The sequence below is a fragment of the Patagioenas fasciata genome, chromosome 10 (assembly GCF_037038585.1).
Source record: "Patagioenas fasciata isolate bPatFas1 chromosome 10, bPatFas1.hap1, whole genome shotgun sequence".
In the NCBI taxonomy this organism is placed as follows: domain Eukaryota; kingdom Metazoa; phylum Chordata; class Aves; order Columbiformes; family Columbidae; genus Patagioenas; species Patagioenas fasciata.
The window spans coordinates 13,937,159-13,949,906 of NC_092529.1; the positions used below are offsets into that span (position 1 = coordinate 13,937,159).

At 39.7% G+C, this 12,748-nt stretch overlaps 1 protein-coding gene across 6 annotated transcripts in view; it reads left to right on the forward strand.

Moving 5' to 3' along the window:
• The window catches only part of LOC139828783 (uncharacterized), a 56,796-nt gene extending 45,569 nt beyond the window's left edge, over positions 1–11,227 (forward strand). For 2 of the 6 annotated variants that reach the window (XM_071813194.1, XM_071813197.1), the window contains exons 8-10: positions 5,256–5,387; positions 6,474–6,556; positions 7,309–11,227. Coding sequence is in view for 2 of the 6 variants with exons in the window: in XM_071813199.1 (XP_071669300.1) it covers positions 5,256–5,293 (38 nt within the window). In the remaining 4 variants the exon portion in view is untranslated. Of the gene's footprint in view, positions 1–5,255; positions 5,388–5,861; positions 6,200–6,473; positions 6,557–7,308 lie in introns of those variants that run through there. The other 4 variants (XM_071813198.1, XM_071813199.1, XM_071813195.1 and 1 more) reach the window with 3 other exon arrangements.
• The last annotated feature ends 1,521 nt before the right edge of the window (positions 11,228–12,748 follow it).

The following is a 12,748-nucleotide window of genomic DNA, read 5'->3' on the forward strand; positions in this document are numbered from 1 at the left end:
TGAGGAACCCCAGGGTAGAGCAGGGCTTTAGGAGGACTTAGGGGCTTAAGTGGCTTTGGGGAGGTGGGCCCTGGCCCTGTGAAAAAGCACATGAATAACCTGTTTGTGCTGGCCCATTTGTTTTAATGAGACTGTGCCTATAATAAAGGTAGTCCCATAAATAAGTGATTAGAGGATTGAGGCAAAACCAATCACTAAGGATTAGATGTAACTCATGGGACCAAGGGAAGTCCTTAGTTTTATTGGAGGCAAGGGAAAAAAAAAGTCTATTCTTCTTTGCTGGATCCCATTATGTATCACCTTCACTATAAAAAGAGGTCTTGGAAAATGTGAGTTAATCCAGCAAGGCCCTGTTATGCTGTTCAGGTGATGTAAGGATGTGAAGTAGAAGGAGCTCTATAATTGCACTTCTCCTCCCATATGATTTTTTTCCAACTAGTTCTTAATCTAAAAGTCTTTTATCTTTTTTGAAAAAATAAAGAGACATTCTCATAATTTTCATGTTAGGTAGCAATGTTTTGAAGGTATTTCTGTAAATATATAGAAGTTGGCTCAGGGGAATTGTTGAAGGTGTGCAAAGCTTTTTTCTGCATGGGCAGTTAGGACCTAGGCAAGGTTTATGGTGGTAGAAGGGTTGGACAATTTTGTACGGGTTAGGAATGTGATATAGAGTCAGGTCGGTACAACCACAATACAAAGGTGCCTCAGGCACAGCTGCGTCTGCTGCAGCATCTGTGCAGGGGCTGTAAACCCATCGTTGTTAAAGGGGTGCATAGAGCTTCAAAGCCATCGCTCTCTGATGAACTAGGTGCAGCAGATCAGCTTGCATCAGGGCCCGCTGGGGATGCAGCCAAATAAGTCTTTGCCACTTCGCATTTTTCTCTGTGCTACAGGGCTGAGACATTAGTTTATCTGTACCGGTGTTGATGCCTCTCATGTTCAACTGCTCCTGCAGAACCAAAACCAAACCAGGAACTAAGGTGAAAAATCTCTGTTTCATACATGACAATTCAGGATCCAGTATGATGGTGTCCATGCCTTCGGCTGGAGCCTGTAAACACTGGCATCCTGAACATAGTGAAAGTAAAGATGTAAATGGACTTTTCAGATAACCTTCAGTAAACTAGAAATGCAAAACAAAAATAGTAATACAAGTATCTATAGTAATAATCCACTCACTTTAATGGGATCTGAAGAGTTCTGATGTTTGGGTAAGTTTCCTTTCACTATTCCCTTATTTAACTTTGATAAATATAACTCATTGGAGTCTTAGAAAACTAGACTGTGTGTTAGTGATAGAAAAATGAGAAGCAATATAAATGTCTGTCAAGATACTTGTACTATGAGGAGGGAATTTTCAAAGTAGCTATAGTTGGGTAATTATGAACAGGAACACATTTCATTGAATAAATTTGCATTAGATTTTTCTCTAATTATAAAGATTATTTAAAAGACAAAAGTTATAGAATAATATACAGTAGAAGATGTAACAATTTCCAAAGTCCCTGAAACTATACTTAAATCTTTGGAGTTATTACTCACCTTTAACATAGTTCTTGTCAACTGCAGTATAAGCCTTAGAGCTGACACTTCAGATAAGTACATGATATAGTTCAGCCCTAAAACCCTTAACAGAAAATACATCAGGACTTACTGTAAAATTTTATGGAGGATTAGAGAAAATATTAAGTCAATAGTTCTTTAGTTATTAGGGGCTTTTACAGTAATCAATACTTTCAAGCCATATTAGTGCCTATGATGATGAAAGATGACATTAATATCCAACACTTCTTTTTTTGGTATATTTATATCTGTCCTTTCCTTAGTCAGTCCTGCTAGAATCAACAGCGATACAAAGACTATGGTTATTTTTTAAATGGCATCAGTATTGATTTGCTTGTTACTGCCAGTTTCAAGTGTGACTTGATTTCACGAAAAAATTTACTTTTCCACACAAAAAAATTACCAATCCCCCTAAAACTCTGGAATACCACCCAGCTTTGCCTACAGAGATATTTATGTTTAACAGTGTGCTAATGCAGTAGAAACTGGTTTAGGGTTAATAAATCCTAAAAATAGGATTAATAGGATTAATTCTAAGAATTCTTTAGAGTTACATGACATTTTATGCCCTCAAAGCATTGCATAGATGTTAATTAAATTTAATTGATACAATTCAGTCCTAAAAATATATGCATACAGTTATTAATAATTTAATTATTTTGTCAATTGAATAGATTATTTGCCTTTGATTCCGTTTCAAAAAGTTGAGATGGTCACCCTGTGTACAGCCTTTAGGCTCAATCCTTTTTCTTCAGGCAACTCAGGAATACGGCTGGTCAAATGCCAAAATTTGAGATCCTTTGCAACAGCAGTGCTCTTGGTCATACTTTCTTTTGTCTCCCACTAATCATCTGCTGGCTTTCTTCTGTGTTTCTCAGGTAGGAATTTACTTAAAGATTCCAGTGGTAATTCAGTGTTGGTCTCTGCACATCCAGGACCTTGTTTGTGAGCTGCTCATTTCCCTGATTGTGCAATTCCCCAAACCGCTTATTTATTTGACTGATTGCAGCTTACAGTTTCAATGAGTCCAACCACAACAACAGAAATATTACAAACATGTCTGTATTTCTCCGCCTGTGATTGCCTCCGCTCCAGAAACTAGTCCAAGTAAGTACTAAGACAGACACTGCCCATAAAGGAAAAAAAACCCACGTGCCACAGGAATTTCAGATTGTACCTGTTGATTCTGTGTCCGGTAAATTATATTGAATGCATTAATGGAAACTAACCCTTTCTCTAGCTCTTTTGCTGCCTTGATGCAAGGGGTTGAAGTCTGCTGCATCACCAGGGCTGTCACAGCATCGACAGCTGTGCTCAGCCAGTCCTTGTGTGCTCCAGCCCCCAGCCAGCTCGGCGGGGGCTTCTGCTGAGCCTGCACCCCTTCATCTGTCCTGCACAGGGTGCCCAGGGTGGCTGCAATGTTCTAGATGAGGTCTAAGGAGTGCTGGATAAAGGAGGGTGTTTCCATTGAGCTATTCTCTTGTTAATCCAGTTTAGGATGCTGCTGGCTGTTGCTGCCAGGGCTGGCTGCTGGCTCAGGCTCAGCTTACTGTCTGCTGGGACTCCAGGTAGTAGAATCAGAGTCATTTTGGTTGGAAGAGGCCCTCAAGATCATTGAGTCCAACTGTTAACATTGTCAGTAAACCATGTTTCTAAGAACCTCATCTATGTGTCTTTTAAACCCCTCCAGGGATAGTGACTCCACCGCTTCCCTGGGCAGCCTGTTCCAATGCCTGACAGCCCTTTCTGTGAAGAAACTTTTCCCAACATCTAGTCTAAACTTCCCCTAGTGCAACTTGAGGCCATTTCCTGTTGTCCTATTGCTTCTTACCTGGGAGAAGAGACCAACACCCCACCGCCACAACCTCCTTTCAGGTGGTTGTAGACAGTGATAAGGTCTCCCCTCAGCATCCTTTTCTCCAGGCTGAACCGCCCCAGGTCCCTCAGCTGCTCCCATCAGACTTGTGCTCTTCTCTGGAATTGCATCAGCACCTCAATGTCTTTCTTGTAGGCAGTCCTCAGCAGAGCTGCTCCCCACATCGCCAGCCCCAAGCCTGAGTTACTGCAAGGGTTTACTCCTTCCCAGGTGCCGGGCTTTGCATCTGTTTTGGTTGAGTTTGTGAGTTTATGGTCAGTCTGTCCCTCCAGCCTGTTTAGCTCTCTCTGAACTAAAAGCACATTGACTAGTCCCCCTGATTTAATGCTACCTGGAAGCTTGACAAGAATGTCTCCTCCAGGCTATTGCTAAAGGTGTTACATGGGACAGAGCTGCAGTTGGAAAGGAAAGCTTCAGAGAGCACCTCTTCATCAAAGCACTGTAATAATTTAAATTATTGTTTCCATTGAATGGCATCCTTTAGTTCTTTTGTAATTAACAAATTCATAAACATTGTCATCTAATTTACTCAAGGGTGGCTGTGAGATCTGCAGTGTTTGTTATATATACATGTCACAGACAATATGTGTCAGGGATAACTAACAGCAGGTCTGTTTAATATAGCAGTTTTCTTGTTTGAATATGACTTTTGCAGACTATTGTCTCCAGTGAAGTGCAGGTTTATTTTCTTGCAGCAATTGCTCAGCTTTGAAGCAAGTGCCAATGAATGGTGAGTGGATACATTTAACTGGAATGCAGAACTGCATTATTTTGGCTAGATTTAAATGACTGGGCTACAATTTTAATCTTGTCTCCAATGCACTTGTGAGTTCTGATGGTCTTGGGGACCCAGACTCTTGAAGCAGTTGCTAGCTGGAATTTCCCTTTGAAAATTAACCTCTGGGTGCCTTAAGATCAGCAAAGCTGTTTCATATACAATTTGTACCTTTCTCACCAATTCTAAGGTAGCTGGAAGAAGGTCTCTTACTAACCACAGCTAAGTTTGAAAATGAAAGGAGCCCCTCCTTAAAAATATCCCTGAATTCACTGCTTTTAGGAGCTATATTGGGAATTGTGGCAAACTGCTTCCAAAACTAACGTGGTTGGAAATGCTAAGACAGTGGGCGCACCATGAAACCACTGAACCCTTTATGCTAAAACCAGTTACTCCAGCGGGCCCCAGCATGAGGCATGAAGCACTTGATATGAAATAAATCAGGCTGTAGTGCACTTAAGAGTTTCTGACATGGGAATCCATGAATTATCATCAACTTTCTAAACCCATGTTCCTGGCTGCCAGTGTTAAAATTCTCTGTGTTTGTAGACTACTTCTGCAGAAAGTACCTTTTTCTTGTGAACAGTAAACACTTCCACAATGTAATAGGGAAGGTGTCTCCATCGCAATATTGATTCTTGTTCCTCTCACCGTTGTGGCTGGTCTGGGCGGAATAAGAGACACGATCCATGTGCTCAGGGGAAACAAGGCTACTTTTCTCTAACTAAGCCTTCTTCAATTCCTAATAAAAACAGGACATTAAAAGGCAATTATTCCATTTTGCATTTTATAAAATAGCTAGTCATCTTCTATTGGAGTGTCAGACACTAATGATCAAGTCAGTGAAAACATTTCTAGCCAGGCCTCTTTTTATTTCGGTGCCTCCTCATCCAGGGGAAGAACAAAACATAAAGAAACCACAGAAAACACAGCATTTAGCCTATCTCCCACAATGTATCATTTGTATAGCTTTTGCTCCATCTTTCTAAAAGGCCATTTAGCTTAATACTCTCTTCTGTTTTTTATTTCCTTATGTTGCAGGTGCTTCAGAGATAATTTTCAAAAGAACAATGGAATGACATTTTACCTGACTTTGGAAAAGAATTCAGCAGTGGCTTAGCAATCTCACCCCTTTTGTGCCTTAGACTGGCTTTTCAGAATAGTGAATGGCTGGTAAGTTACTTTAACAAAACAATAGAAAAATTAAAATGAGAGAATACATGCAATTTGCTGTCCTACTGTGACTTTCTAATGCCATTAGTAAATTGTTTATGTCAGTATTTCTAATAAAAGATGGACTAATTGAATTTTCAGATAGTCAGGCAAAGACAAAATTATTTGGTCTCCATTCTAGTTTGTTTAACACTAATGCCCAATTAATTACATGTACAAAATACATTATTTAAAACACACTCCGAAGTACCTTAAAAGCCTAGCTGTATAATGCATATTTAGACAATATACACTTAAGCCATGTAAGAGCCTACAATATTCAATTTACATGACATAGAATTAATTAAACAGGGGCAAAAAAAAAATATATATATATTTACCTGGAAATTTGGATTGAAGTTTACTAATCTGTATCTCAGGATTAGTTGTTCCTACTTGTATGTGGCATTGATAATGACAAATTATTAAATGAAGGTCCATTCATTGTGGAAGAGATTTTTGGCTTCTTCAAGGCCTTAAAACTCGTGAAGGGTGAAATCCTCCTCCAGCGCTTGGCGAACACACATGGGTTGGCCAGGTGAGACCTTGCTCAGGACTATCCGTGCCGCGGTGCAGAGCCCATCACAGCCTTAACAAAAGGCTCCCCTGGGATGCATCGGAGCTTCTCAGATGTTTTCTTCTTCCTGAAAATGTTGATGTCCTTTTGCAAGAGAGCGCTGTGTTCTTCAGTGGAATGATGCTTACCTGCAATCGTGCTCAATCAAGCTGTTAATATCCTTCCAAATGGGGCAGGGAGGGGAGTGTGGGGATTGTCCAGAAATTTAGTATAAAATCAAAGAGAAATTTTGAGGAGGTATTAGCATTTTAAAATGTACAGCTTACAGTGATTTGGAACATTGTAGGAAATCAACTGTTTTCTGAATGGCCAACAAAATACATTGCTGAAAATCTCCTTAAATACTCAGTGATTGAAGGAAATTAATCCTAAGTGGGACTTCAGTAGTAGAACTCCTACTATGATGATTTTTTTTTGCTTGACAGATAGTGATATTCAACTAATAACATTAATAACCTTACTATTTACAGGTAGTTATCCCCATAAATGAGCTGTGATCATTTGAAAACATCTGTTTCCTTTTGGAATTGGTGCACATCTGCCCTTAAACAAGGTGAAAATTTGGTGTTATGACTCTGAGGACTGAATTGCCTTTTTTTTTTTTTTTCTGCAGTGCTGCAATTAGATAAGAGCTTAAAATATGATTACTGCATTTTTATGTATTGCTGTGTATATTATGTTTTCTTAATCTCTGTGCTTTATCTGATATTTTAGGGATAAAGTAAATCATAGGTTGATATGTATAAGATTTTTTTAAATAATTGTTTTATTAATTTGCTGAAATCCTTCGATGGAGACATCCATTTAATGAGCTTTACCATAACTACTTCCTCGTTAGAGCTCTGCCCCATGTTATGTATATCCACCCACGCATTCATCCAGACCTCTTGAACCTTGACTAACGCACACACAGTCTGCGCTCTGAATGCACAAACATAACAAAGCTCTCAATTGAGAGCTAACTTGATGCCAGCTGAATATTCAGCTAGTACTCTGAAACTGCTGGTGGTCAAATGCCTGAAACACCTTGTGCAGTGTCAGAATTTTCATTTTTCAGAAGGTACCTTTTCTTCCCATTCCCAGTGGAGGTTTTCATCATCACTTTACCTGAAGTCCTTTAAAGCTGTTAGTTCAGCATTTCACTAAGAGATTCTCCCAGGTAGAGGAATCCTCTTAATGTGACGGTTACGCTAGTAAAGGGACGATCCTGCTGTATAAGTAGTTTTGTACATGACAGAGGTTACCTGACAGAGGTTTCCTCATCCCTACAGTTGGCAGCAGGATCCTTTTTTTTTCTTTCAACAGAAGTGAAACTGTTAGCTGGACGGATTTGAGACATGGGGCTGCAGGGGAGTCTGCACATCCCCCCAAGGCTGGAACTGCCCTCCCAAAGGGACTTGGCTGTGCCAGGAGGACATAGCCACAGGCTCCCATGCTGGGTAACACCGTGAAAGCAAGACTGGGATTGTCATCAATCTGCATGGCTGAGACTGGTGCATGACGTTGAGGTTGCAGCTCTAATATTAGATTATAAACTGGTATGACCTCGATATAGCTGGGGTGTCCGATATAAGTTGTAAGGCCAGATTCACTCTGATTTTCCATCTCTTTCATGTCTCCCATGTTCTTCAAAGTGGCTGAAAAACAGTTACAGGGTTTCCTGAGTTTTCTTTCAGAGTGAGAATGTTCTGAAGCATCACACCAGGAGATGGTAAAGAACACATCAAGGCAGACAGAAAGTACAGCTAGTCTTGCTATGCCTAATATGCCATTACCTATGGGATCCAGGCTGCTGTAACCTACATGAGAGTCAAGGGCGATGGAAGTCCTGCAAAGCGAGAGCAAAATGAGAACTGCAAAAGCATAAGAGCACGTCTAGAGTTCCCGTTCCTCTGCTGCCTTGGGCAGAAATCCAACAATTTGGCATTTATGTCCATTACAGGTCGTTTATGTCCATTACACTGTAGTGTATTATTTTTCATCATCTTTGCACTGCCACCACCTTTGGATTGGAGTGGTGCAATATCAGTTACCACTACTAAAAAAAGGTTAGGGAATGATGTGAACAATAGAACTTTCAGACCAAGAAATGGAGAAAACTGAAGTAAGCAGACTACAAAGTGTACTCAGTCTCTACTAAATTTCAGTACTTTGTGATGATAAAAAACTCTGCAAGGTCTTGGTTTCAAAGCTTTTCCTGTGTCGTTTTCACTCTTTGTCAATGTTAGCTCTGACTTGGTGATGTTTTCACTGCCATCATCTGCTGAGGTTATGTGCCCTCTTCCCCAAGACAAACTGCAGTCATGTGAAGCCAGAAAAAGCCTCAAATAGAATCAAGAACATTTTCCCCAAGATTAAGGACAATACTGTTGCAAATGTTGCCATATTGACTTCTCTGCACCTTCAAGAGTGCTAAGTGATTTTCCTGCATGGATAATAGAAGTAGCATGTTCTTTTTACCAGTGCAAGAAAGATAGTACTTTTAACTTATATTTAGCACTCTGTATTTTAAATTTAAGTCAGATTTATTAACTAGTTATCTCTATCTAAATGTGTATAAAACCAATTACATTATTTCACATAATATATGGAAACAATTTATTTGTCTCCAGTGGTTAATATATACATGTATAAAACTGACACTGCTCACGCTGTGAGTAGGGTTTGCTGAAGTGAGCTCTATAAAAACTCCTGTTCAGACAGGGCTATTTAGATCTTCTTGGGCAGTACTGTCTAGAACTATATATACATTCATCTTTTTGCTAAGATGGGTGCTGACAGATCCAATAAGAACAATGGAGAAAGAAAAAGAAAAGTTTCAGCTATTGAGACTCAATAGAGTTACTCTGCCTTACACTGGCTGAAGATCTTGCCACCTAATCAACACCAAGACAAGCAAAAATTTTCTCATGGAAAAAATTAAAGGAAAGATCAGACCCTTATCTTTGATAAAGCTTCTTCACAGCTTACAACAGCTGCAGACACATCAGGTCTGTGGTAACCTACATCTGAAAGCAGGGACACATCTCATGGTGGCCCAGGAGTGGTGCAAACCACAGTGGTTTCCAGAGCAGGTTAAGGAAGCCCTAACAGAAGCTCTCAAATCAGTATGATGTAACTGAAGCTCTGCTCAACACCATGGCACCTTTTTTTTTCTTTTCCGAGTGATGCTTCTGAAAGTCTCTTTGAAGTGTGCAGTTCCCCACAGCCACAGAAGGGAGTGCATGGAGCAGCTCAGGATCTGGCTTCAGGGTCCATCTTTAATTTACATCAGCAACTGTAAAGCTGCCCATGGATGACACTGATTTACAGCTCTATTTGTAAGAGCAGCAGTCACACAGGAACAGGTCCTGGCCCCTTTTCTCAGATGGGTACACTCATCTCTAAGCTGTCTGGAAGCTCTGGATTTATGTAGAGATGATACTCCTAAAAGCTACCTAAAGATGTGGGGTCTCTGACTTGGTACACCCTTCCAGATAGTGTTCCCTAAAATTGAATTTTTCCTCTTTGTATTCTCTTTGTTGAACCAAATTTGTGTTTACAGTCACATTTGCTTTCTGTGCCATGCTGTCTGTCACTAGTGTTGAATATGGGTTTTGCACACATGCCAAATAGTTAGTTACTTGGCGAGAGTTCACTGGCAAGAGAATTTGCTTCTACGCATAGTAATAGGCATGTTTGGCTAATAGGCTCTTTGTCTGAAAGCCTTTTGCATATTCAGAGCTGCTCATTTGTCACGCTAGCCTGACCAAGGCAGCAGATATTAAAAAAAGAGTCGTAAATATGCCCTGATCTTACTAGAAAGCCATCTGAAGCAAGCATTAGCTGTTTCATGACAAACTAGTCATCTGCTACTCTTTAACTTCACAAACGTCGAACCACACTTGTTCCTAGAACAGTTCTCCTGTCCAGCCCTGATTTTTTTGCCTTTGGAATTGCCTTACTCTGTTCTTTTAGAGTACATTTAATATTGAAACGGACAACTCTGATGTGGTACTTTTGGGCTGGCAGAGTTGATAACCTGGTATATGCAAAGCTGACAGCTTAGGATCTGTTCTGGTTTTACAATTAAAGGGAGGAATTATGTGCTATTTGCTGGGTGTGTGTACCAGCGGCTTTGGCTGGCAGCACTGCACCAAACTTCTGCGCTCACTTGCACGCCATGCTCCGAGCATCAGCCGGCAGGTAATACCTGCGTTACCTGGCACGTCTTCCTACTTTGTGCAACAAAGTTGTGGCAAAGGGAGTAGTAAATTCAACTGGCAACTTGAAAGCCAGGAATTTCCTTGGCTATGTGGTGATGGCAAGTGTCTCCAGTGTTGGGAATGCCTGCTTGGTGGTACAAAAATGGCTTCATTTATTTTTTGTAACTAGCTTTTTTCATGTCTAAAATATAGATTTTCTTTTTGTCCTGTAACTGCTTTCTTACTGTCAGTACATAATAAATAGGCTAAAGGTTGAGAGTTGCTTTTTATTCTGAAATACTTAGACATATTGCTTTGTTCTGTCTGCAACTAGTGGTTTTGGGTGTACAACAAGCCAGTTTATTGGAAGAGTAGAAATCAATGGCATACATACACAGGAGTTTTCCTATTTTAATTAGACGATACAGACTACGTTTTAAACAGAAGTAGTCAAAACAGCATGTCGAAGAAGAACACAAAAACCTAATTTAAAGGGAATAGGTCAGAGATCAAACTCTCCCATTGTTTGCTGTGAATCTCTTAAAAATAGAAACCCCAAAGCTGACAGTGCTGCACAGCTGCCTGATTAATTCTCACAAAGAAACAAAATCTGGAAAAGTATGTTACAGCACCATCTAGTGCCTTTTATCCCAGCAATATAGTAAATTAATTAAATTTTCCACTTAATTCAAGTATGTAGGTGGAGAAGAGGGAGTGCATGGGCTGCTTCTACATGATGACAACTTATTTTCTCTCAACTAGTTTTGAGATAGAAGGGAGCTGAGGGATGTAAATGAGCTTGGGCATGTTACATGGCAGAGATTTTGTCAGTAGAGCTCTTGTTAGTTCCTCTTATCCTCTTTCCAGTCACATAGTTTGTCCTCCTGAGAATAGCTGAGAAGAGGACACAGGAGTGCATGTGCCGAGAAAATGGGAGGAAAAGTACCACGATTAAATACAAAACTGATCAAATGGTATATTTTTGGGGGGACGGGACAGAGACATGTTTTTTGTAGCATATATATTTGGGTTTGTGTGTATGAATGACCAAGTTGGTGTTTGTTTACAAACACTTTTTGTTGACAGCTGCACCCATAATTAATGTCTCAAGTAACCAGCACCCAAGCCTTTGCTTTCTTCATCCCTAGTATGACCCTCAGCAGTGCTAAATGAAATTCTAACTATTGCTACGCTTTAATATGCTTTGTGTTGCTGTCCTTTTCCGTGGTTTATTTTTTGTGGGTTTTTCTGTTTGTTTGGTTGGCTTGGCTATTTTTTTTTTTGCTTTCTTCCGGAAAGGTGATTAACCTCCTCTGATTCTACACTACTACAAGGTTAACCAACAGGAACTTTGCAATTAGCCACTATTCCCAACCAGCAATTGGAAAATACAAAAGAGACAATCTGATTCTGGGCTTTAAACCCCTGAAGGTCTGGTGGCATGGTAGTTAAACTTAGTTTCTTAATCAACATTCTTACAAATAGTGCTCTTAAAATAAAATGAAAATTTATCACAGCTGGCTGAGTGTATCTTTCATAAACAGCTGCTCAAAAGAAAAATGCTCTTCATCATACTGAAGTGCTCTGACTTCATCTTAATTACAGTAATTTGAGCTACTCTCAGACAGATTGGCACTGACCAGATTAACTAACATACTTTGTGATATGCATATACTTGCCCTCACCAAATTTAATAAAATAACTTGGGATTTACACAGTTGTTTTTCAGTCTACAACCTGCTGCTTTCAGTTTTCAACCTGACCCAGGGTTAATACTGCTGGAAGAACAGGAAGCGGCTTCCAGTGATTCCAGTCTGAGTTTGGGAACACAGCACATGCTGGGATGGATTAAAAGTGTGAGATTTATGACTCTCGCACTCTTCACGCTAAAGGCTGCCTTTTGTGATAATAAATATTTCTTATGTTAAATGTGTTTTCTAGCAGGTTGAGGTTTAAAACCTAAAAATTAATCATTCCTTGTAGTATTTAATAAACATCCTGACAGTAACATGTAACCTAAACAGAACTCACATATCTCAAGAAAAATCTTCAGTGTCTTCACTACACCCCTGTATGAAAGGCTGGTGGATAGTGATGTCTGTAATTCATAGCCAGAGACTAATTGGGAGTTAACGCCCAGTTTGGTGCTTTGGATTTAGATTTAAGGCACTAACTAGAACTACACATGCAGCACATGAATATGGCTCTCAGTAACGCAGAGGTTATAAACAGATGCAATATAATCCATAATAAGAACTAGGGAATGCTTGGGTTTTGGTCCAAGAGTTTTCAGGACTCATCATCTTATTATGATTTTATTTTATCTAGTGTTTCCTAAAAGTAACCCTAGCTCCTTCAGTCATGTGAATTGAGAATCTCAGTAGCTATTAAAAAACAAGTTCTGTCCATCAAGCCTGCAGAAACATGCTTAAGTGCGACTTAAATGTACTCCCAGCAATTAAGTTAAAAAAATAGAAATCAAAATGGATTAGCTTATCAAAAGAAGCCAAAAATAGTTAGCATAATGTTTTTTAATAAAACCCCAGGGTCTGGAGAAGAAG